The sequence below is a fragment of the Solanum lycopersicum genome, chromosome 8, assembly GCF_036512215.1.
Source record: "Solanum lycopersicum chromosome 8, SLM_r2.1".
Classification (NCBI taxonomy): domain Eukaryota; kingdom Viridiplantae; phylum Streptophyta; class Magnoliopsida; order Solanales; family Solanaceae; genus Solanum; species Solanum lycopersicum.
In genome coordinates this window covers 2246850-2274305 of record NC_090807.1, presented here as the reverse complement: position 1 = coordinate 2274305, position 27456 = coordinate 2246850, and the positions used below count along the sequence as shown (strand labels likewise).

At 34.5% G+C, this 27456-nt stretch overlaps 1 protein-coding gene across 12 annotated transcripts; it reads right to left on the bottom strand.

Annotated features, from left to right (window-relative positions):
• Nucleotides 1-1551: 1551 nt before the first annotated feature.
• LOC101254616 (transcriptional corepressor LEUNIG_HOMOLOG) lies at nt 1552-27334 on the bottom strand. 12 transcript variants are annotated; one of them, XM_069287704.1, is made up of 18 exons: nt 26920-27217; nt 20106-20210; nt 19100-19209; nt 18362-18417; nt 13381-13417; nt 13122-13212; nt 12692-12722; nt 12504-12606; nt 5551-5600; nt 4709-4797; nt 4523-4564; nt 4161-4296; nt 3826-3935; nt 3602-3748; nt 2893-3048; nt 2418-2534; nt 2116-2313; nt 1552-1966 (listed from the first exon to the last, which is right to left on the bottom strand). In XM_069287704.1, the coding sequence occupies exons 9-18, from the start codon at nt 5561-5563 to the stop codon at nt 1817-1819; spliced, it is 1158 nt and encodes a 385-aa protein (XP_069143805.1). In that variant the 5' UTR covers nt 5564-5600; nt 12504-12606; nt 12692-12722; nt 13122-13212; nt 13381-13417; nt 18362-18417; nt 19100-19209; nt 20106-20210; nt 26920-27217; the 3' UTR covers nt 1552-1816. The 12 variants fall into 12 exon arrangements, with proteins under 12 accessions (XP_069143805.1, XP_069143800.1, XP_069143799.1 ...); XM_069287699.1 differs by lacking the exon at nt 13381-13417 and having other exon boundaries at nt 4709-4842; XM_069287698.1 differs by lacking the exons at nt 13122-13212; nt 13381-13417 and having other exon boundaries at nt 4709-4842.
• Between the last annotated feature and the right edge of the window lie 122 nt (nt 27335-27456).

Below are 27456 nucleotides of genomic sequence, written 5' to 3'. Positions count from 1 at the left end.
ACAACTTTTTATAAAAATCGCAACTCTTTATATCATAACTCTTCCTAAAGGTCATAATTTTTCGTAAAGTCACAACTTTGCATGAAAGAGGAAGGCTAGTTTTGATGATAGATAAATTTAAAGGGAAATCCTTGTTTGTGGTGGCGCCACGTAGGCGAGCTTAGGGTTCTATATATATATATATATATATATATTGTTATTTATGCTTGTTATTATTGGTTCTATACTAAGCATATACTATATTTGCATTTTTTTCTCCATTTGTGCTATTTTCGATTTAAGGCTACATTATATTTGTGTAAAGCTCCAATGGACCTTAGCTTTTTTGCGCTTTTCAGTTTGTGTGGTGCTCATTTTGATAAACTTAGTAATGATTCACTTTCATAACAATGTAGAGAGATTAGAGGGTTTGTTTTTCTTGAAGAATACAAGTTTAAGGTAAGGGTTCATCATGAACTTCTCAAATGTTGATCTTATTTACTGAGAAGTTGAACAGAGCTCGTATCCAAGTTTAGGTTTTTGCATCAAGTTGCTTTGTCTTTATCTTCTTTCTCCGCTACGCTGAAGTGTATTTCATGCCATCCATGGTCTTGTACATCTCTTATACAGGTAATCAACTTGCCGTGTAAGATGTTGGACTTGAAAAACTTACTATATATATACGAAGAAACTCTTTTTGGGACAGACTAGAAAGGATTGTAGACACTTAAATTGATATGGGGGAGTACTGTATACCTTTTACTAGTCTTCTGGACTAAGCCTGATTGTGTTTGGTGATTTGTTTTCATTGATTCATTTCTACTTTTGTTCACACCAGATCAGGAAAACTGAAGAGGCTCAGTACTGCCTGTTGCTATTTTAAGGTATGTGAAAGCTTGATTGAAGCAGTTCAAAAGCTCCCATTGTTGGAGGAGTTGAGTTTGATACACACTGCTATCACAATACAAGGCATTGAAGCTCTTGGACACTGTTGCCCGCGGTTGAAGTCATTTGAATTTAACAAGTCATTGTATATGGGATCAGTCGATGACTCTGATAACGAAGATGAAAGAAATGAAGAAGCTCTAGCTATTGCTAAAAACCTACCTACCTTGCACCACCTTCATCTCATTGGCCTCCAAGCTATTCTTGATAGTTGTCCTCTTCTTGTATCTCTAGACTTGCGTCTGTGCAAATATGTTACCTCCAACGAAGTCTTCAGTAGTAGAATTTCTGGGAAGCTCCCTCATGAATCTCTCGAGGGTCTTGAATTTTCATTCGAGGCTTGTTGGGATGAGGATTTGTCTGATAGCATGACCGATGATTAGTGAAGCTCTGGACTTTTTAGGTCCCCATCCTCTTGTTGAAGATCTCCTTGCAACTATGTTAGTGTTGTTTTCCAAGGATATCATTGTTGATTCTTTTTTGGTTATCCTAATTTCAGTAAGTTAAATATCCAGGGAATCATGTTCTAACTTATCCTTATTCTATAATTTCCTCTAAATGTGTATCATATGAAGACAACTAGTACAATATATTGACTTAAGTTGGTAACAAGGAAATACATACAAGTACTATAGAACAAAAATATTACTATTGCAAACTTCCCAATTTAAGAAATCAAATTCAAAGAGATTAAATAGAGGAGTTTGAAACAATAGTTAGTGTTTGTAACTGAAACAACCTTTCAAAAAACTAATTCAACTGGTGATGTGCCAAGAATAACATCACCTTTCTTGGTCCAAAATGCATACGGAAGGGCGTATGCAGTTGTAGTTTCATTGATAAAAGAAACAAGGAAGAATGGTTGTTGTATCTTTTGATCTTCAAAGAAGTGTCATTTCCATATCCTGATCCATTGATCATCACTAACTGAAGCTACGATTCCTTTCGAAGGTGAATCTACTAATGAATTAATAGTACCTGAATGTGCGATATATGGTCTAGTTATGTTACTCTGGAAGAATGGATTCCACACCTCCAAGAACTGCAACAACATTTAACAGGTGAGGTAAAAGGAGAAAAAATAATCGAGGGCTACACGTGAATAAACATCAGATCTGAGTCAAGACTACAAATAACTTGTGTATGAACTCAAACCCTTGTCAGAAAATGTCCAAATTGTGGTAAGCATACCTTATCAGAACCAATCACCAACTCTAGAGGGCGCCCAAAGCGGAAAGTGCATGACTGGAACTTATTTCCGCTAGAGTACACTTCATATAAACACTTCCCATCACTAACAGACCATATCCGGGCACTATCTTCACTCACAGATGCCAGGTAGCTCCCACTCGTCTCCCAGCAGATTGAATGGATGTCTTTGATGTGTCCCTATAAATCAAAGAAAACGAAACCACATTGATATGATATAGTTAGGTAACTAAGAAGATATATAAAACAAAAGCTTGATAAACGACCAAGAATAAGCATCTTACTTGTAATTTTTTTTGGATCTTGTTTGTCTCTACATCAAAAATATTTATAATATTTCCAGTAGAACTAGCCAAAAAGTCCCCAAGTTGAGGTGGAAATCTAACTTGACTAATACCTCCCTGCATTTGTACCAAGAGCTAATCAATACAGTTATTCAAGAATTTTTATAGTTAATACTCAATAAACCACTCTATTCAGGACACCTTACAATGCATTGTTGAATGTGATACAAATGTTCTTTTGAAAACCTTGAAATTTTATTGGAATTACGAAGAAAAAACAATTCCTACAATCAAATGCAAGATTCAAGAAAAAACACATTCAACAATGATTTGAATTGGACAATTAAGTAATCTCCAAATAGAAATAGAAACAGAAACAACAGCTAACTATCTAAGTATGGAGCCTTCGTATGTCATATAGAGATGCCTTTTTATCAACATCTAAAGAAAAAAAGAAGAAAATAGAGACACCAACCTTAAAATTCAGCTTGCAATCACCGCTCTTGACATCCCACAGTCTAATCTCACCATTGCTATCACAAGAACTGAGGAGACTCAACTTTGTTGGATGAAAATCTATAGACATCACATGCCCATCATGGCCAACAAGGTTTTGGAAAGGATTGTTTCGCTGGACGAAGACAAAATGGTGAAACATGTACCATATCATGGTTATAATAGACAGATCAAAAGTAAGCAATTCAAGTGATTATACAGTAATTCTTATTAGAAATCCTGATTATCAGTAGAAAATTAAAAAGATTCTAAAGGTCTAAAGATGTTTTGGTAACAGGCAAGTTTTTCCTCAAATATTGACTCAAATGAAATGTATTATAGACAACATAATATTATGGTGTTGATATTTGATATAATTGAGACAAATGTTCCAAGTATTCTCACTACTGAAAAATACAATGCGACAATAAATGTCACATGGAAAATTCAATGAGCAGCTAATAATAAATGTTTCTCATTGCAGTACAAGCAAAATAATCGGAATAATATTAGAACAGAAATCAGAAGAAATAATGTAGACCAAGAACAGAAAATCATAGAACTAATGAATATATATCCTGGTGATTTGATCTGTAATGACTGCTACTTGTGAGTCGTTACAACTTAAAAGAAAAGTAACTGAAAGACTCATTCAACAAAGGATCTGCAATGGAAACTAGTTGTAGTACCTTTGTTGCATCCCACATCTTCACAGTTCTGTCAAACGAAGATGATGCAAACGCTGTTGAGTTTGGTCTAAAACAGACATCTGTGACTTGATGAGCATGACCTTGTACACTACAAGTTCTGTTATTTCCTAACTCCCAAATCAAAACCTAACATAGATCACAGTACAAGTTTGTTAACAGGAGAAGTTGAGACACTCTTCCTGTTGAAGATTAATAAGACAAACCTTCCCATTGTCTCCACCGGTAGCCAACACCTCTCCTTTTGAATTGAAGTGGCAACATAGGAGCTTGCTCATTTTTGTGTCAAGGTTACTAATCTCTTTAAAAGAGGTTTCTGCAAATCAATATAAAATAATTATCCTTTGTGACCAATTGGGTTCTCAATATGACATCAGATGCAAACCTAACAAGGTGATTATAGAGCCAAACAACAGGTGACACCAGTTATGTACAGTCCTTATGGGGGGATTAACAATTTCTGTCAACAGTCCATTATCTTAAATTGCATCATTTTTTAATATTAGATTTCTTAGGAACCATTAAACTTGTTGTCCCCTACCTTCCTGCGGAGTGGCAAATTTTTTCGTCGATGCATCGATTGAACTACTTGCATTGACCAGATCATCATCTCCTTGGGAATAGCAGCTTATAGTCTTTTTCTTTGCAACACCAGAGATGGTAGCTTTTATGCAAACCTACAACTCAGGAAAATATTAAATGAGCAAGAATAAAGTAGATGAAGATTAGAATGACATTCCATATGCATTCGTCCAAGTGACTATTATGGTGACAGAGACGAGAACAAACTAGGAAAGTGAAGTCCAATCCAAAAAAAAATGATGATGTTTATCAGCGACACAGTGAAACTGAATCACCAGCACATGAAGGGCTTAAAATGTAGATGCAGAAAAATGATCTTACGGATGCCAAAGAACTCAATGGAGCTTTCCTCTTTATGCCACTCTGATACAAAACACAAATAAGAAATTAGAATCCAAACAGGGACACATGTTTCCTCAATTCTGGCAGTGCTAAAATATTGCTGGAATTTGACGACATTCAAATATAACCAGCTTCTAGCGACAGCCTTTGTGATATTAGCTATACCTTATTTGAAAACTGCAGTCCCAGCTGGTTTATATTCTCCTGCACTGCAGGTTGCTTTCCAGATCTTCCCTTAAGTCCTCCTATAGGAACTAATTTTTGTTGGTTAGTTGGTAAAAACTCTGGGGCCCTTTGATCTGTATCAACTAACATCTTTTAAATGCCAGAAGAAAAAGTTAAGGCAGGACAAAAAATCTCAATCACAATAGTGTAGTAGGGTAAACCTATATTTTGTCCCTCAATCTGTTGATTACTGAACTATGCATATACTTTGAAATTTCTCTCTTTTTTTCTTTCTTCTACATGGGTTTCTCCTTTTAAAATTGAGTCTTAAGTTACAGTTCTTATTTTACTACTAATAACTTGTTGTACAAGGTTTTTACAAAGAGATTTCAACAACCAGAAAATTCTAAAAACCAACTCATGGTTTCCATGGCTAAAATAATTGCAGTATGCTACAATCCTTAGGAGCGAAATAGTTACTTGAGTATTCAACGTACTCCTGCATCTATTCCACTTGAGTCAGCTCGAATGAACATACAGAAGAAATCAATAATACTTGCAAGGGCAGGAAGTTTGAGCTTATCCAATGTATGTACTACATACAACTACATTTGGTAGAACATCCTATAGTGGAAAGGGTGTAGTTCTCAAAAGATGTTCCTTTTTAGTTGGCACTATTACATTGGGATGTACAACTTGATGGCTAATGACGGGGAATTGAAGCAACTCCAGGGTAGAATATGAAAGGAATGAACTAATTAAAAGCTGACATAAACCTAGAGGTCCTAAACACCATAATGGACTTTGCATTTCTATTTAACGCTAAAGTTCAAGGTACTCACAACGGATGGCCATCCTTGATGAGATGCTTGTTGGATAGATACGTTGTTCCCTGCAGGAACAACAACACAAAAAGATGATCAGAAGGAAATCTAAATTTAACAAGAAAGATAAGGTGATCTACAGGTACAAAGCATAAGAAGATCAAAAGGAATTTAAAATTTTAAAAAGAAAGGTAAGGAGATCAAAAGTACATAAAATGTTAACACAACCTGATGGAACATTGTACAATATATAAAAATAAACAAATAGGCCTCAATTCCGAGCTACTTGGGCACATTGTAAAATTTAATGGGAAAAAGTACTTGAAATTCATCTATCCGATCACAAGAGGAACTTCTCATGGTGCTCTTTCTAAAGAGAACATGTAATGAATAGCACTCATCAAACTGATTATTTTGCTGAATCCAAGTCTTAAAGATTGTCTCTTCATTTCATACTTCCTTCCATGTTAGTTTTTCTAGTGTATTTTGCAGTGACAATTGCCAATTGATAATGAATTGAACTTCAAAATGAAACTGTAACTAGAACTAAGAAATCACAGTGATAAAATCTTGGTCAGCAATTCAATGGAAATTAATTGCACAGAGTTTCATCTTCAAAAACTTAAAAAGATAAAAAGATGTGAAGGGAGAGGCATTGTATCAAAGTTCAATTTTAGAAAAGCCTCCGCTGCATACTTGCTTTGGTGGATCTTATTCCTAAGTTGTCATGTGTTCATCCTTTCTTACTTCAACCTACAACATGCATCTATACCCAAATGGGAAAGTGTGTCATATACAATCTTACTTGTAATTTTTTAACTAGAGGTAATCTCTAACTAGCCATTGGCATAATCACCAAGAGAATGGGAGTCGTTCAACATAGATATCACATGTATAGCATCAAGTTGCGCTCATATATCAAACTAGCTTCAAATTGGAGAAGAGCTCAATTCGAATATATGTACACAAGATCAAACACAAATCAATATAGTAACAAGCAAATTTACAACCTTAAAATCGAGTATAATACACATATACTAGTATAATAAATTTGTATCTTAGAATCAAATCGAAAAGTATATTTATATTACAAACAACAACATACACAGTGAAATCCTACAAGTGGGTTCTGGGAAGGGTAGTGTACACAAACCTTAAATATTTTTATATTAAATATATAATGTTTTTTTGTTTTCTATAAGCGCAATACTCTATAAACTCTTAATACACTTTATACTTGTGTCAATATAATACTTTCAACAACATTAGTTGGCCCTTAAGGTCACACATGCCAAATTTGATAAACATGCTAAGGTTGGATTAGTCAAGTTGTATGTACAAACAAATTTGGATCGCTTAATATCTCTAATTAGTTGAACAACTAAGTAATTACCTGATAAATAAGGAACAAGAGCAACCTTAGACCCATGCAAGCCACATTTATTTATTTTTTGGAAATGGTAATTGTTTCTATTGCTGTAGAACAGTACTATGTACTGAAACCTGTATTTACATAACATTAATAATACCGACTTATCCCTATAATGAGTCGAAGACATCAATGATAGAGACGGTATCATTAGAGTAAATTTTGATTACACCAAAAACACAGTCAAAATGCAATTCAGTTTATCTTGTTACATACTACTACCCCTATTCTAAAAAACTCTAAGGATTCTCTCTTACCATATTGTACACCAAATAGTGGAAAGGACAATTCTCCAGTTACTTCTGTTTTTTACTTGGGTCCCTGCTTCTCCCAGCTATGTAGAGCCTCTGAAATTCTCCCAGGCATTGACCAGGAGATGTTTTTGAGTCTGAGGAACAGATTCCACAACTGGCCAGTGACTTTGCATTGGATGAACAAATGATTGTTTCGGCAGTTTTCCACAGAAAAAACATCTAGAGCGAAGTGTAATTCCACTCTTCATTAAATTCTCCTGTGCCAATACTGCTTCTTTAGCCAATACACACACAAAGCAAGACACCTTGTAGGGGATCTTGGCTTTCCATATATGTCTACAGGGCCACTTGAGTAACTGCAAATTTTTATGGATCAACTTCTTGTACACTGCACCTACTTTGAAAATCCCTTTACTGTTTCCCAACAATTGCAATCTGCCCCGCCCTATTTCCAGACCACTAAATCGATCAATGCTTCTAAAAAATTGTTACTCTTGGAATTTTCCTGTCATTGAGGTGTCTTCTAAATAAAATATTCCACCCTTGAGGAGTCCATAAGTCAGCTATAGTACTTTGCTGCTGAAGAACTAAACTGTAGATGTCAGGGAAGAGAGTATCCATATTTCATTCCGCATGCCAATCATCCTTCCAAAATCTGCCATCTACCACTTTGATCTTGGTGTTAGGTTTGAATTCATTCCAAAGTTCTCTAATGGATTTCCAAAAGCTAACAGCATAGGGGGTGGTAACCTCCTTTGTCATCCAACTATCACTCTCTTCATATTTTGCCTTTATAACCGAGCCCCACAAATTCTGATCATCATTTGAGTACTTCCAAAGCCACTTCATCCTCAAAGCTTTGCCCTGCTTCTTCATGTCCTTGATCCCCAGACCCCCAACTCTCTTTTCAGTGATCAAGTTTTCCATTTGACTAAGTGATATCCTCTCCCTTGCTTGTTCCCTTGCCACAAAAATTTTCTCCTAATGCTATCCAATCTATTGATGATTCCTGGTCGGACAGGAAATAATGACATCATATATGTTGGAAGTGCATCAAGCACAAAATTCATCAATCCATCATCTTCATTCCTTTCCTTTATGTGAACTTGAACAATGGTAATTCAAAGATGTTCCAAGGTCATCAATTTTTTTAAGGCTGAACATCCTTACATGTTTCATATGGGGCAAGCAGGTGGCGCACATGTGCTATAGGAGCATTTGTTCAAAAAATTGCAATGAACATCATACCTAGTGATTCATTTTATTGGGCTAGTGTGCAATAAGCCCAATTGTGTGATCAAGATTACGGAACTCAATTACCCTTCGGGGTGGCCCAATGGTTTGAGCTTGGGACTTCCATGTTGGAGGTCTCAAAGTTTGAAACCCCTTGACAGTGAAAGCAAAGGGTTTGCATTCTGGATCGACCTCGTCGCACCGGGCCTGCCTAGTGTGGATTACCTCTCCTATGTGGTTTGTGAGCTATTGCATAGGAGTGGGGGTTTTACCCTATGCACACAAAGGGTGCGGGTGCGGGTTTCCTTGTCATAAAAAAAATTAAGAAACTCAATTTGATAACTCAGGTTGGTAAGAAATATATTGAAAATGATAAGATATTACCACATATTGTAGTACTCCTATCAAGGTAGCCCATGACTCATCAATAAGTCATTCTAAGTGACACCTTACCAATTTATCATTCTAGAGTAACAGTGTGCTCCTTATTTTCTCAAAAAACAAAGTAACACCATGTTCCATAAAGTTGTATATAATAATAGCTACACCATGACACATTGATTGAATCAACCTAAAGTTGTCTATTTAATATACTTCTTCTTATAATAGTATAGTAACTTCAAAGTCCATTGCTTAGCCTTACGTATTGAAAGTTTAAGTTCTAGAATAGGTATGAGTCGAGGAAAAGAGAATTAACCAAAGGTGTCAGTATGAAGAGTGAAGACCTTTTATTCTATGTTTTAAGATCTACATGTTCTCAAAAATTCAAAGCTACAAACTTGATCTCCTCCAAAAACCCTATTCCCCAAGCTCTCATAACATTAGTCGCTTCCTTGTGCTTGCATTCCAAGTTAAAATTCCTTGGAGAAGGAAAAAGCAATTTAGGCCGATTCAAGTTTGTTGAAGTGTGACCATCTCATTTAAAAGTTTAAATTGTCAATGAGAGCACACTTTATATGCTTAATTACATTCTCAGCACGACCCCTCACCTATGGTCTAATTCTTTTTCATGAGCCAAACACGTGAAATTTCTCTTTGATAATGGGTTACAGTGAAACTCGATCTCAGGACCTCTCTAATACTATGCTCAAGTATGTAACTATCTCATCTAAAAGCTTAAATTGCGAGAGAACACATTTTTATTTACTTAATTACAGTTAGTTCAAAAGTGACTACAGTACACTTTAGGAGGCGGGCTAATTCTAATCAACTTTGTGCTAGATTCATTGCCAACCTATGTGATGTCCCTCTTTGCTATGCCATCTAAGTACTCAAAGTTCTAGACAAATTAAGAAGAAACTTCCTATGCATGGCAACGAGGAGCATAAGGGTTTCAACCTGGTGAAACGGAACAAAGTGCAACAGAGAAAGAAGCATAGAGGTATGGGGTTTTGAAAGCTAAAGCTACAAATAGCAGCCTGCTCAAGAAATGGATGTGGAGATATGCTGAGGACAGATCATCCTTGTGAAAGAACATAATACAGCAGAAGTTAGGACCAAATGGACAATGCGTTGATGAATCCAATGACACTTGCAGAGTTAAGACTATGGAGGACCATCAGGTCCCTTTGGACCAACCTTGGAAGAAACTCACGGAGGAAAGTAATCAGAGCCAAATATGACGAGACAGAAAACTGAATGACTAAAGAGGTCACCACACCTTATGGTGTGATTTTGTAGAGATCCATAGTGTTATGGAATGAATTGAAACCAAACACTGAGATCAAAGTGGTAGATGGTGGACGAATAGATTTTGGAAGGATGAATGGCATGAGGTTGGCATCATGGGACTCTTATAACCAGATATCCATAACCTGGTACTTCAATCACATAATAGTTGCAGAGTTATGATCCCCTCAAGGTTCTTTTATAAGACATCTAAAAGACTGGAAAATTCAGAGAGTATGTGACTTTTTTAGCACAATTGAGCCCTTGGAGGTATGGAGATTGGACAAGACATCCTAATCTGGCAAGGTACTAAAGAAGGTGCTTACAAAGTAGGTGCAGAATAAAGAAAGCTAAATCATCCCATTCAGATCCAAAAAACTAGCCTTGAAAGAACATCTGAAAAGTTCAGATACCTCTTAAGGTTGCCCGTTTTGTGCGGTTGTTTGCTACAGAAGCAGTTCTTTTGAGAATTAGTACTGTTGCATTCTTCAGCATTGGGAATGCTGGCCACAATCAGAAACAACTTATAAAACAAGTAGACTCTAGCTTTACAAAGCTCCTAATAATTATACTAACTCCTCTATTTCCTCTATACAGTTATGTTGACACCAAAAGATTAAAGTCTCCTGGTAGTTCCATTTCACATCATGGACTGGTCTGATTTTGTCTTCAAAACATCTTCCATTTCTCCCTCCAGACTGACCACCATATGCAAGAGGGTATTATCCTCCACCATTTTTCTGACTTTTACTTTCCACTCTTTTCATCCAATAACTCATTAGATCAGATGTATGTTCCGGCATTGTCCACACTGTCTTTGTGAGACTGAAAAACATGTTCCACAATTGGGCAGTGAATTTGCAGTGTAGGAAGAAGTGATTGTTTGTCTCCCTAATCTCATTACACAGAAGCAGTTCTTACAAGATAATTTAATGAAGAGGGGAATTCAGCTGTCCAGTGTGTTTCTTTTAAGGTGAAACTGCTGAGCAAGTTAACCATCTCTTCTTGCGCTGCATGGTTATAAATAAGCTACGGGGATTGTTCCTTTTAATCTTAAGAAAATATCTTGGTCCATGCCTGGGAGAGTCACAGAAGCTCCTCTGAGCTGGAAAGAAGCAGGAACACAGGCAAATGATAGGAAAATATGGAGAATTGTCCCAGCTAGTAGCTGGTGGACAATTCAGAGTGTGTGGGACTTTTTCAGCATAATTGAGCAGTTGGAGGTTTGGGCATTGGACAAGACATCCTAATCTGGCAAGGTACTAAAGAGTAAACACGGAGCTTACAAAGTAGGTGCTGAATACAGAAAGCTAAATCAACCCATTCGAATGCCAGGAAACTAGCCCTGAAAGAAAATCTGAGAAGTTCAGATACCTCTTAAGGTTGCCTGTGCTGTGTGATTGTTGGCCTCAAAAGCAGTTCTTAGACAAGATAATATAATGAAGAGGAGAATTTCCAAAAAAAAATGAAGAGGGGAATTCAGCTGTCCTGAGTGTTTTTTTAAGGTGAAACTGCTGAGACAGTTAACCATCTCTTCTGCACAGAATGGTTTTAGATCAGCTACAGAAATCTCATGGTCCATGCCTGGGAGAGTCACAGAAGCTCCTCTGAGCTGCAAGGAAGCAGTTAAACAGGCAAAGAATAGGAAAAGATAGATAATTGTCCCGGCTAGTGTCTGGTGGACAATTTGGAAGGAGAGGAACCTTATATGCTATGAGAGTACAGAGAATAATATAGAGAAAGACAAACTGAACTGTGTTCTGCCGTTATATTTTTGCGGTAACAAGTTGTATGCTAATGATATTGTCTCTATCATGGATGTTTTAGATTCTCTAGTCACAGACAGTAGATCATAGAATACTCTTCAATATATAGTTCCTGTGCAAGCGATGCAATCTTTTGGTTTAATTCAGATACAGACGCAATTACCATTAAAAAATAACTTCACACTTTTTAAGATGGTTAAAAAGGAAAGAGAAAGAATTCCTAACTGAACGTCCAAACTGACAACTAGTAGACTTGTAGACATAATTTGAGCTTTTAAGTGAACATTTGGTGAAATTAGAAGGACATAGATTAAATGATTATTTACCACTCCCATATTTGACTGAAAATACTTGAAAAAATCCAGATTTCAACCAAATGTCTTGGTATATAAAGATAATACCTTTAAGTTGGAGAATCAAATGCAAAGCAGAAATACTATTTTGATGTTTATGGTCATGATACACAATAATCTTTAATGTGCTACACATTATAAGAGCTCTTCAATATATATATTAAGTATTTGCAGACTATATTAATGTTCAAACAGCCAACAAACCCAAGCAAAAGAAAACAATTTACAAACTAAATGCAAAATATTTAATGCTAAATTACAAACACACCTGAATCATACAGTTCTACTGAAGCAGGCAAAGCATTTGTAGGGGCATGAATACTTGGTTCCATTAGCATAGGTCCTCCCAAGTCTATGTCAGGTCTGTCACCCTGAAAGAATAAAAACTTGTTAAATCTTTTCAACTAATTATTCGTTAAAAAAGTTTGCAAATGTATGAGAAAAATGTAAACATACTCTTGCATTCCCCTTCGGAGTCATTTGATAGCTGATGGACATGAACATATAACAAACAAAATTAGAAAATTCTGAAACGCCAACTCCACTATCAAAGTAATAGTGGTTTCATATACAAAACATGTTTGGACCATCTAGACAACGTGGAAAATTTATCGCATAGTAAAGGTCAGGCAGTTGGTTCTAATTACTAGACTAATGAACATTTCTTAATAGACAAGTTTTGCAAGGAACTCTTGAAATTTCATATCTCAAGAGGTCATAATAAAGAGATACACACATATAGAATAAGAACATGACTTCGCTTGATTTTCTTTTGTACACATCACATCAAGCGCCTCAGCCTTTACTTGTTGAAGTAACTACGCATACATTATATTAAAATGTGGCAAAAATAATCAATTTAACAATAAACATAACATGGTATTACCCAGAATTTCTTGCAAAAGGAAGCATGCCACTCATTTCACCCATCTCAGGACACTGTAAGTCTGATAACATGTCTCTCTGAGAAGACAAATCTAGTGACAAAAAATGCGTATCATAAGCTGACAACAAATTTTGAATATGAACATCCATAACATCAGGATCAATGGATTCCATCACATGAGAGGATGTCTTCAAAAGAGGTGACGACATGACATTAGAGATGTTTTTTGTATGATCACAAGTATAAGATTGATGCAAACCGTTATCAGCTACAATGTTTTCCACCGTTTGTGATACCTGAGAATTCATAAATCTAGCATTTAGATAAGCAATTATTTTACATCAGTTAAATATGAACAAGGCAGAGGAAAGGTCCATAGGTAACACCTTATCAAAGGAATCGGTGGTCAATATAGCATCGTTAGGAAACCTAAATTTGTATGCTTCATAAAATTTACCCCACCAAACTTGCAAAAATGCTTCATGGGGAGAACTAATTGCTGAAATGTACCATTAAATCAAAAATCATTACATCAAAGTTTGATATCACATCACATTAACTCAATCAAATATATCTCTCTAATATAGTAAAGGACAATTAACATAGTAAAAGCGTCCAACACTAGGTAACTATGATGTATCACATAAATAAAAGATAATGACCTCAATTTACTAACCAAATTTCAACATGATCAACATTCTACCATATGGCCGTATGTAAGCATTACCAAACAAATTAAACATAAGATTTTACGACCCTTTAATCATAAAATAATAATTTCTCGCAATTGATTAAAAGAGGAAATTCATTAAAAAGAGTTATTTACCATTACCATTTTGATTAGCCTTAATTGCATTGGAGAATGCCTCTCCAACCTGATGGAAACCTCTACTAGACATGTAATCGAGAATTACACGGTCAAGTCTAAAAAAACACAAGCAAAGAAATCAAAAGACATGATTAAAAACAATCAAACAAAGGGAAAAATCATATACAACAAAAATCAAAAGAAAAGTAGACAAATGGAGATTATAAAGAATATTAATCATTAAAAATGTAAGTAAAAATAAAACTTAGGGTTAATAGCTTTTGCTATAAAATAAATGAAGATCTATCATATAAAAAACTTATGAAAGTTGAGTCGCTAAGCTTGTCATAATTACTAAAAGCAAACCCTTGTTAAACACGGGAAAAAGGAGGTAAGAAGATTTTGGCCAAGAACAAATTGGGAAAAACGAAGATTCTCAAGAACCAAAAACTCACTTAGATTACACCAAATATATATAGCATGACAGCCCTTAACAAAATGTCATTTGTCTTATTTACCCTTTTAAAATAGTGTTAACACTAGACAATAGTTAATTAATTATTTTATGATATTTATGCTTAATAATTTCCCTACTATCAAGAAATAGTCATTTAATAAAGGGTAATCTACTAGTTGTCATTTAATTAACTCTTTAGTTATGAGGTAGAACAACTAGTAGGTTACCCTTTATTAAATGACTATTTCTTGATAGTAGGGAAATTATTAAGCATAAATATCATAAAATAATTAATTAACTATTGTCTAGTGTTAACACTATTTTAAAAGGGTAAAAAAAAAGAACGATATTTTGTTAATAGCTTTCATGCTTTAAATATATATATATATATATATATATATATATATATATATGCACTATTTATGTGAAATCTAAGTGGAATTTTGATCTTGAGATTCTTCGTCTTTTCCAATTGTTCTTGGCAAAATCTCTTTTTCTCTTTTTCGTAGTTAATTAAGGGTTTGCTTTTGCCTTCTAGTAATCATGATAAGTTCGGCAACTCAACTATTGCACATTTTTTACATGATAGAACTTCATTTATGTTATAGCAACAGCTACTATCCCTCAGTGTTATTTTAGTTTACATTTTTAATGATAAATATGCTTTTAAAATCTCTGCTTGCCTATTTTTCTTTTGATTTTTGTTGTATGTAACTTTTTCTTTCGTTTGATTTTTTTAAATCATGTTTCTTGTTTTTTTTAGACTCGACCGTGTAATTCTCGATTACATGTCTAATAGAGGTTTTCATCGGGGTGGTAAGGCATTCTCCAATACAATTCAGGCTAATTAAAATCGTAAAGATAAACAACTTTTTTAATAAATCTCCTATTTTAATCAATTGCTACAAATTATCACTTAATAAATTAGGAGGGATTTTAGTAGTGCTTGTTACTCAAAAGCATCGTAAAATTCTTATGTTTAATTAGTTTGGTAAATTCAGGTCATATGACCATATGGTAAGACTATTGATCATGTTAGAAAATTGATTGATAAATTCAGGTCATTCTCTTTCATTAATTTGATACATCGTAGTTACCTAGTGTTGGATGTTTTTACTACATTAATTGTCTTTTACTATATTAGAAAGTTATATTTGATTGAGCTAATGTGATGTGATATCAAACTTTAAAGTAATGATTTTTTATTTTGTGGTTCATTTCAACCATTAAATTTCCCCATGAAGCATTTCTACAAGTTTGGTGGGGTAAATTTTATGAAGCATACAAATCTAGGTTTCCTAACGATGTATTAACTATTGATTCCTTTGATAAGGTGAAACTATGGACCTTTCATGTACCTTGTTCATGTTTAACTGATATGAAATAATTGCTTAACTAAATGCCTAATTTCTAAATTTTAAGGTATCACAGATGGTGGAAACATCGTGGCTGATAACAGTTTGCATCAATGTTATGTCATCGATCATACAAAAGCAAACATCTCTAATATGATATCGTTGCCTCTTTCGATAACATCCTCTATTGTGACGGAATCTATTGGTCCTGACTCTATGGATGCTCAAATTCTAAATTTGTTGTCAACTTATGATACCCATTTTGCGTCACTAGATTTGTCTTCTCAAAGAGACATGACATCAGGCTTAAAGTTTCTTGAGATGGGTTAAATGGGTGTCATGCTTCCGTTTGCCAGAAATTTTGGTTAATATCATGTTATGTTTATTGTTAAACTGATCATTTTTGACACATTTTAATATAATATATGCGTAGTTAATTCAACACGTACAGGTTGAGCGCTTGATGTGATGTGTACTTTGTACTCCTTAATTGGTATAATATAATTGTCTTAAGCTAAAGAAAATCAAACCCAACTGATTTTCTTATTCTATATCTATGTTGCTCTTAATTATGACCTTCTGAGATATGAAATTTCAAGAGTTCCTTGCAAAACTTGTCTATTAAGAAATGTTCATTAGTCTAGTAATTAGAACCAACACGTTGGCCTATACGATGCGATAAATTTTTCACATTAACTAGATGGTCCAAACATATTATGTATATGAAACCACCATTACTTTGACTGTGTAGTTGACGTATCAAAATCTTCTAATTTTGTTTGTTGTATGTTCATGTCCATCAAGTATCAAATGTCAACTGCACATCCGAAGTGGAATGCAAGAATATATTTACATGTCATCACACATTTGCAAACTTTTTTAATGAATAAAAAGTTGAAAAGATTTGACAAGTTTTTATTCTTCCATGATTGACAGACCTGTCATAGACTTGGAAGGACCTATGCTAATGGAACCAAGTATTCATATGCCCCTGCAAACACTTTGTCTGCTTCACTGGATGATTTAGTTCTATAAAAAATTTATATTTAATCTGTTTAGTAATTCTTATACATGACCATATGGTACACTGTTGATCATGTTGAAATTTGGTTGATAAATCGAGATCATTCTCTTTCATTGATGCAATGCATCGTAATTATCTAGTGTTCGATGTTTTTACTATATTAATTGTCATTTACTATATTAGAGAGATATGGTTGATTGAGTTAAAGTGATGTTGTATCAAGCTTTGAAGTAATGATTTTTTATTTTGTGGCTCGTTTCAGCCATTAATTCTCCCATAAAGCATTTCTGCAAGTTTGGTGGGGTAAATTTTATGGAGCATACACACCTAGGTTCCTGACAATGTTGTATTGATCATTGATTCCTTTGATAAGTGTCACCTATGGACCTTTTCTATGTCTTCTTCATGTTTAACTAATAAGGAATAATTGCTAACTAAATACTTGATTTCTAACCAAGTATCACATATTGTAGAAAATATTGTGATTAATAGCGGTTTGCATCAATCTTATGCCTTTGATCATACAAAAGCAAACATCTCTACTGTGATGCATGCGATGTCGTAACCTTTTGTGAATAGTAGGTTTTTGTAAAGTGACAACTTTTGTTAAAGGGGACTACACTTTGATGTATTAATAATGTATGTAAATATATATTTGTAAAAAAGATACTAGGTTTTTGTAAAGTGACAAATTTTATGAAGAGGGACTACACTTTGATGTAGTATACATGTGGATATGTAGAAGTAAAGTTCACCATTCTCAAAAAAGAACATAGTCAATAGTTTATCAACTTAAGACAGATATAATGTCATGTGCGCACCCCTAAATCAGTGAAGACAACTATTTTTGCTTTTTCTTAACCAGGCTAGCTTGCTTACACCTCGAGTAATTCGACATGGCTATCTCCCACCTGCATAGGAATCGAATTAACTTTGTCCACAATCTACCAAGGTTTGGACACATGGAAAAAAATTACCTAGTGTTTTTTGCCTCTGTTGGGAACTAAACGAGAGACCTCATGGTTCTTAACTCACTTCATGACAAAAAAATTACCTAGTGTGTTTTACCTCTCTACTAGAGACTGAACCTGAGACCTCATGGTTCTTAAATCACATCATGACCATTAAACCATACCCTTGGGTGCACAAAGAAGAAACAACTATTCCAGCATGTAATTTTGGTACTTTGGCTTGAAAGAGAACATAGATCTTTTGAGGGAAATGCTAAGCCTATTTGCGAACTTAGAAACAAGTGTTTGTGCTTTTTGGCCTATTGGTGTAACATGCTAAATGTATAGGACTAGCTACCCTGCTAGAATTCCTCAGATCCCTACATTTTCAAGGGAATCAGAGTTTTTGTATACATACATATCCATCAACCTTCCTGATGTCACTCTTGCTGGAGTGATGGTGAAAAAAAGAACAAAAAAGAAACAGGAAGCATCTTGAGATCCAGAACCAAATCAGAATTAAATTCACAAATGAATAAAGATGGACGACTCCAGATAATAAACCACATGCTTGAAGGAGATGTTCAAAATCATAAACTGCCAGTAAATTGAAGGTTGCTAGGTAATGGATTGAATAAATCCTCACCTGAAAAGATTTCATCCAAATTTTCCCTTCTTGTTCTATTTTCCTTTGTCCTTTACCTATGTAAAAAAAAGTCAAAGTTACAAGACTTCAGTCCAAAGAGAGCTCAACAAGGGGGAAAACAACAAATGAGCTAGAGTTTCAGGAAAAAATGGTGTAATACATTCTTTTCATTTAAATATCCTATTAATTCAGTCGTTTTTATAATATTCAACACAATTGATGCAAAATAAATCATTGAAATGTTCAATAACAATAATTTTACAAGTTCCTATAACAAATATTATTTTTATAATGTTATTCTTCACCTATACCTTATATATCAAAAATTGGGCGTAAAATAAGAGTATCTTTTAGTGCATTTTCATTGACACATAATCGTGGAATTACTTTGACTTAAGGATCTATGAAGTACTATTATAATAGAGCATCTTGCTCATCAAACTTTTGTTATGAAGAATAAGTAAAACACATTATGCTCTTTCTAGATGGGAAATACTAATACTGATAAGGCAATATGATACACTTGATAATACTGATTCAGTGAACACATGAAGAACAGATCATAATTTGATAACGGAAGAAAACCAACAATTTCAAAAATAAGGCTAATGCTGAAAACATGACCACTAGTAGATCTCTTCAACAACCAAAGTAATAACCAGCAAACATGTTGTCATGAGAAGACATTTTATATTCGTCAACTGCATTCCCTAAAAGACAGAAACAAAAATTTACAACCTGACAGCCTCGACTCTTCTAACAATGGGAGCTTTTGAACTGCTTCAGCCAAGCCGTCACATATCATACAGCAGCAAAATGCAATACTAAGTCATTTCAGATTTATCGATCTGGTGAATAAAAGCAGAAATTGAATTAATAGCAGCATTAGAGCAAGATTTCCAAATGAAATTTCTAATACAGAAGATAAGTGCAAATATACAATAGGATAAAGAATTTGGAAGGAGAGGAACCATAGATACTATGAGAGTATAGAGAATAATATGGAGAAAGTCAAACTGAATTGTGTTCTGCCGTTGTATTTTTGCGGTAACAAGTTGTATTCCAATGATATTGTCTCTATCATGGATGTTTTAGATTCTCTAGTCACAGACAGTAGATCATAGAATACTCTTTTATATATAGTTCCAGTGCAAGCGATGCACTCCTTTGGTTTAATTCAGATACAGACGCAATTACCCACAAAGAAAAACTTCACACTTTTTAAGATGGTTGAAAGGGAAAGAGAAAGAATTCCTAACTGGACGTCCAAACTGACAACTAGTTAACTCATAGACATAATTTGAGCTTTTAAGTGGACATTGGTGAAATTAGAAGGACCTAGATTAAATGATTATTGACCACTCACATATGAATAAACTATGAAATAAGTTACCTTGACTGAAAATACTTTATAAAAAAACCAGAACTCAACCAAGGCTAAGAACTAAGGCATTTAAACAAGATATTCAGTATCTGATCAGACTCTGTCTTAGTATATCAAGATAATACCTTTAAGTTGGAGAATCAAATGCATAGCAGAAATACTATTTTGATGTTTATGGTCGAGATACACAATAATCTTTTATAAAAAAAATTATAATGTGCTACACATTATAAGCGCTCTTCAATATATATATTAAGTATTGGCAGACTATATTAATGTTCAAACAGCCAACAGACCCAAGCAAAAGACAAAAATTTAAAAACTAATGGTGGAATATTTAATGTTCAATTACAAACAGACCTGAATCATAAAGTTCCACTGAAGCAGGCAAAGCGTTTGCAGGGGCATGAATACTTGGTTCCATTAGCATAGTAGGTCCTCCCAAGTCTATGTCAGGTCTGTCATCTGGAAAAAATAAAAACTTGTTAAATCTTTTCAACTAATTATTCATTAAAAGAGTTTGCAAATGTGTGAGGAAATGTAAACATACTTTTGCATTCCACTTTGGAGACATTTGATAACTCATGGACATGAACATACAACAAACACATTAGAAGATTCTGATACGACAACTCCACGATCAAAGTAATGGTGGTTTCATATACAAAACATGTTTGAACTATCTAGATAACGTGGAAAATTTATCGCAGTCAGGCAATTGGTTCTAATTACTAAACTAATGAACATTTCTTAATAGATAAGTTTTGCAAGGAACTTCTGAAATTTCATATCTCAGAAGGTCATAATAAAGAGATACACACATATAGAATAAACACATGACTTTGATCGATTTTTTTTGTTGTTGTCTTAACAGCTTAAGACTTAAGACAATTATATTATATCAATCAAGGAGAACAAAGTACACATCACATCAAGCACGCAACGTTTACTTGTTGAAGTAACTACGCATACATTGTATTAAAATGTGGCAAAAATGATCAGTTTAACAACAAACATAACATGGTATTACCTAGAATTTCTTGCAAACCAGGAAGTATACCGCCCATTTCACCTATCTCAGGAAATAAGTTGATGTCATGTCTCTTTCAGAAGATAAATCTAATGACGCAAAATGGGTATCATCAGCTGACAACAAATTTAGAATTTGAACATTCATAACATTAGAATCAATGGATTCCATCACATGAGAGAATGTCGTCAAAAGAGGTGATGACATAATATTAGAGATGTTTTTTGTATGATCAGAGGTATAACATTGATGCAAACCGCTATCAGCCAAAATATTTTCCACCGCCTGTGATCCTTAAATCTTAGAAATCAAGCATTTAGATGAGCAATTATTTTATATCAATTGAACATGAACAAGGCACAGGAAAGGTTCATAGGTAACACCTTATCAAATGAATCAGTAGTCAATACAGCATCGTCAAAAAACCTAGATTTGTATACTACATAAAATTTACCCCACCGAACTTGCAGAAATGCTTCATGGGGAGAATTAATGGCTAAAACGACCCACAAAATCAAAAATCATTACTTCAAAACTTGATATCACATCACATTAACTCAATCAAATATATCTCTCTAATATAGTAAAGGACAATTAATATAGTAAAAGCATCCAATATTAGGTAACTACGATGTATCACATCAATGAAAGATGTATCTTAGTTACGAAAGACGAAGATTAGGATCATTCTCTTTCAATAATGTGATACATCTTAGTTACCTAGTGTTGGATGTTTTTACTGTATTAATTGTCCTTTACTATATTAGAGAGTTATATTTGATTAAGCTAATGTGATGTGATATCGAGTTTTAAAGTAATGATTTTTTATTTTGTGGTTCATTTCAGCCATTAATTCTCCCCATAAAGCATTTCTGCAAGTTTGGTGGGGTAAATTTATGAAGCATACAAATCTAGGTTTCCTAACAATGTTGTATTGATTATTGATTCCTTTGATAAGGTGAAACTATGGACCTTTCATGTACCTTGTTCATGTTTAACTGATATGAAATAATTGCTTAACTAAATACCTGATTTCTAAATTTTAAGGTATCACAGATGGTGGAAACATTGTGGCTGATAACGGTTTGCATCAATGTTATGTCATCGATTATACAAAAGCAAACATCTCTAATATGATATCGTTGCCTCTTTCGATGACATCCTCTATTGTGACGGAATCTATTGGTCCTGACGCTATGGATGCTCAAATTCTAAATTTGTTGTCAACTTATGATACCCATTTTGCATCACTAGATTTGTCTTCTCAAAGAGACATGACATCAGGCTTAAAGTTTCTTGAGATGGGGGTGAAATGGGTGGCATTCTTCCGTTTGCAAGAAATTTTGGGTAATATCATGTCATGTTTATTGTTGAACTAATCATTTTAGCCACATTTTAATACAATGTATGCATAGTTACTTCAACAAGTAGAGGTTAAGCGCTTGATGTGATGTGTACTTTGTGCTCCTTAATTGGTATAATATAATTGTCTTAAGTTGCGAAGGCAACAAAAAGAAAATCAATCAAACTCATGTTATTGCTCTATATGTGTGTTGCTCTTAATTATAACCTTCTGAAATATGAAATTTCAAGAGTTCCTTACAGAACTTGTGTATTAAGAAATGTTCATTAGTCTAGTTTTTAGGAACAATTGTTTGGCCTATATGATAAGTGCAAATATACAATAGGATAAAAACAATATGTTATCTTACTCTATCAACCAATAGAATAGATAAGACATGCAATATGCTATCTTCGCAAATCGTTATATGAAAAAAGAAGTTTTGAGAGTATCCTTTAATTTTTCCGGGGGAGCATGGACGAAGGAAAGCTAGGGAACAAATTTTTAAGGTAACACAAAGAGGGATTGTAAAAAGTTGCCAAAATAACTATTTCAAAAATAATATACAGCGGCCTAAAAAGTATATTCCCTCTCATTTTATTGAAATCCGCAAGATGGGAGCTTATGGAGGATAATGATTCTTTTTTTCAGATAAGGTAGAAGTTGGTTGCTAGCTGTCTTATAGATGAATCAATAATATTTTTCAATTATTCCCACAACAAGTCCCACAAGTTTTGCTCCTAATATTTAAAATTGATAACAACTTTCCAAGTTGATGCCTTTCCTGATTTGTACAGCGTAATCAACGACAGTTGTGAGGTTGTTGATGCTTGGGATGGTAATTGCTACAATTTTCAGTTTAGAAGGAATTTTCTAAATGGAAAGAGTTTAGAAGGAATTTTCTTGACTAGAAAATGACAAGAGTTTAAATGTGCTAGAGATTACTAACGGAATTGCATTGAATAGCGTACCGAAAGACTCTGTTTGATGGGAAGGCAGTAAGGAAAAATAAATCACAGTGAAATCATGTTAGCACCAACTGTTGAGGAAGTTGACTAGTAATAATAGTAACAGGCCTTGGAAAATGATTCGAAAGACTGGGGCTCCAAGCAAAATTGCATGTTTTGGTTGGATAGCAGCCCACAAAGCATGGCTGATGCAGGACAAAATTGAAAAGCACGACTTAGCGTATGTGTTGGTGCCATCTTTGTAAGTATTATTGGCAATATGGTGTACATTTTTGAATTTTTATGGTATACACTGGGACATTCTTGCAAATGTGAACCAAGACTTGTGGATATTGAAGGGTTAGCTAGTGAGGAGGCAAAAGAAGAATTGGATGATCATTTCCCTAAGAGGACAATGGGTTGAAAAAAGTCCTAGGTGTTTTGAGGATAGCAAGGATTAAGGTAGACGGCCAGTGGGTAGTCGAGCGTTTCCCCCCTTGCATGTGATATAGCGGGGTCCTAGTCCGAAGCATCTGTATGTTTCCTTATCAGTTATTATTTTTATGCTAGATCTTATCCCTTGATTTAACTCTTTTAGTACCACTGTTGTCTAATTTACATTGTTATCTACATTACATTATTTTACTATCAGTACCTTTTTTTCATAATTTTCATCATTGCTTTGTACTCTTGCTCCGTGTTCAAACATGTTCTCGAATTAAGAATCTAAAACAGCCTCTCTATCCTCCAAGGGTAGGGGTAAAATTTGTTTAACCCCACTTGAGGGACTATAATAGGGATGTTTTTATTTATGACAAAGGAAACCCGCAGCCGCTACCCAAGGTGAAACCTCCGCTCATATGGCATAGCTCACAAACCACATAGGAGGGGTAACCCGCACTAGGCAAACCCATTAACACAGTTGCCCTCAGCTTATGGCATTATTCATACTACACACCCTTCCTTCAGGGGAATCTTACACACCAAAAATTTCTCCAAGTGTGTCTAAGATATGCCATTTTTGTGATTGACCAGTTTTCAAAAACATGTGTATATCACGCTATGAAATGTGTCATTAAATTGGAAAAATTAAAAAATAGTTCATCTTTTTTGAAGAAAAAATAAACAGATCCACCGGTTGCCACCTCTCCATCATCTTCATTTCTCCATCCCTCCTTCCAACATAAACAAAATCCCCCAATCTCCATAGGCCATCTCCCATCCGCCAAAAATCTTTTCTTCACCCTACTAGTAAAAGTTCTTCCGATTTCGATGGGTATTTAAAGACAAAAGAGAAAGAATAATATACAATTGAGAGACTGTGCAGACACAACCTTTATTTCTTCCTCTCCCCATCTTTCCTTATGATGCTTAAGGTATAAATTCCAAAATAATTATGAGTATTAACTCTGTCTATATTAGTCCCACATATAGAGTTAGTGGAACATCTATTACGAATATTACTACCATACTAAGAATATTAATATTTTAATGTTGTTGCTGTAGTTTATTTCTTGTCGATGTCAAAAGTCAGTTTTCATAGTTTTTGTTGCGCGTATGCTCTTGACAATAAAGACGGTGATACTAAAAAGTAGACAGGCGGCATTCTGATGAAGGTTTAGAAACTTCTTTGGCTCTCCACTCGCCTATTTTGAGTGTAAAACTATGCAGGTGCAACATGCCAGCAATGGTTTGTCTAAAATGTTTGCTTGTAAAAGGTTTTCCCTGAAGAGAGGTATGTAACAGGGATTTGGATAAAAGCACGCGGGGTAAACTATGTATTAAGCCTTTTGTGAAATATATTTGCCTATACTTCAAAAAAAAAATTTAGTCAAATGTCTTGTACAAAACATGACAAACAGAATAATTAGGAAGTCCTCAGTCCTTCCAATTATTCTTCCTTTGAGTTTAGTTAGTGTTATTAAATGTCATTGCTTCGTTGCTTAAATGGATGTAAAATGAGGGAACATGGCTTAGTGGATAAAGTATGTACTTCAAATAAATATGTGCTTCAAATAGCGACACTCAAATGATCCCAACGAGACACGGGTTGCTTCTTTAAATTTTAACATTGAGGATTTGGAGTAATACTGATATTATTGCATATTGAATGTTGAAATTTGATTATATAGTACTAAACTTATATAAGTATAATATTTAGTTAATTTCCACAAATTGTGGCACCACACTTTACTTTAACTGATGAGATTTTCTACCAGTTAACTTTAAAAAACATAATTTAATATAGCAAGAATGGATACAAACTTATCTATTTCAAAAGAAAAGAACGCATACAAGTAATTAACAAAAAATGGTCATTTATCATTTGTAATTGCTCATGTACGACCAGTAAAATTAAGCTGTTATCAGCCTATATCAATCACTCTCCTATGAATACACATTCTTCACCCTGGTTCCTCCACTGCTTGGGAGCTCAAGGTTTCACTTTCTATTTCACTCCTGATGGATTCTTTCAACACCAATCATAGTTTCATTTGTAAAATTTATTTTTTTGTGAGAGAAATTAACATATAACAATGAGATAGATACGTTTGAATGAATAATTTCGATTCCTCTATTCACAAAAAAAAACAGAAAAAGAAAAAATTTATATAGAATGATTAGAATCGCAACTACTTGAATTAATCATCAGACGCCAAGGGTATCACAATCATCTGCGTCTGAAGATTGAGAAGAGCAACCTTCACTTCATGTATCCTTTTTGCTCCTGTTGAAGTATCATAAGCAAGTGTGGGCATGATTTTGGAAAGCAAGCTGATGATCTTGATTTAACAGCAGATTCTTTAGTCTGTCCAAAACTTGGGCAGCTTAGGCCTTAGGCCTTAGCTGACAAAGCCTCCTTGACCCTTATGTCAGCGCTAATCCTGGCCATAATGGCAACATTTTGGAAAGACTTAAAAGCAATGGTAACAGCGACAAACAATTGTTTAGCCAAATGGAGGTTGATTTCAATGGTGTTATAGTTGATTCCAAGATGTTTGATTGAATCAAAGTAATTTGTTTAGCATCATTGGGAGTAACATAAAAGAAAGTGAAATTAAGATTACAACAAAGAGGGCACAAGTAACCAAGGGAGGAGGAAGCAGCATCAGCAACGCAAGAGAGTTGTGAGATAGAGGGGAATTTTAAACAAAAGGAGATGCTGCCGAAAGGGAGGAGGCATCGTGGAGGAAGGCAGCAAAGCAAATGGAACAGAAGGAACTTGAATGGGATTTCAGTATGCAGGAAGCGCAAAGATAGTGGTGGATACTTCCGTAGGGAGAAGGTAGATGATGAAGGGGTGAGAGGTAGCACAAACCACGTATCGGCGTCCGTAAAACACCTTCATATGGATGCTCCTCCACCTGCTGCACCATCAGAACAAACAATTTTCTTAATCCCTATGGCCTATCAAAATCTCACATTTATTTATACAAACTGATATAGGAAACTTGTTGATATTCAAAGTATCCAACTCCCTCCTTGCTCTCTTGTGTTCTCTGAATGCATTCATAACTAATTGAAATAGATACATATTTCCTTTTTTACTTGGAAATTGAGAATTATCACAAACTTGTTCCTCCTATCTGCAGCAGCCACTTCTCTACTCTCTATCTATCTTGTCCCGCTTTGTAGATTCTACTTACACAGGACCTGATCATTATATGGATATTTCCTAGTCGAACCCCCATTAGCATGTTTACTATAGGCCTACCAATCAGCTACCACTAGAAATATTATTGCGCTTCCATTATTGCATTAGCAGTAAATATTTTAGCTTTATCAAAAAAAAACATGCTTTCTTATGGAAAATTAAAAAAATTCAAAGATAAACAAACAAGAGCCAAAAATTACCTCTTTCTCTGAGTCGAAAGGCATATCTACAACCATCCAAGTATCCCCTATATCAATGACGTATCCCTGCAAATTCGCCAGGGCAAAACTCTCTGTGTAGACTCTGGTATATCAATTGGCATATCGTGGCATCTGCAACATGTATTCCCATACACATTTCTGGCAGTTCCATCCATGGCGGAATGCTTCTTGCTTTTTCCTTTGTCCTTCATTTTCATTGTTAACTTCTAGGGTTTCAGTTGTTTGATGGGTAATTATGGAAACTGAGGGAATAAGAAGTACTTTTTGGGCAAATTTTTAACATTTATTCTATATATATATATATATATATATTATGTAGAGCTGTCAAAATGTATTGACTCTACTCAATTCAACGGAGCCCTAATGGGTTAAAGAGTTAAATGGGTTGAAATGTATTGATTTGATTATCTAAATGGGCTACAAATAGTAGTCTAATCCATCCCTAAGTGGGCCACAAATTGGGATGGATTGGCCCTCTAATAAAAAAAGGGACAACATTTTTTTATTTAAAAAAAT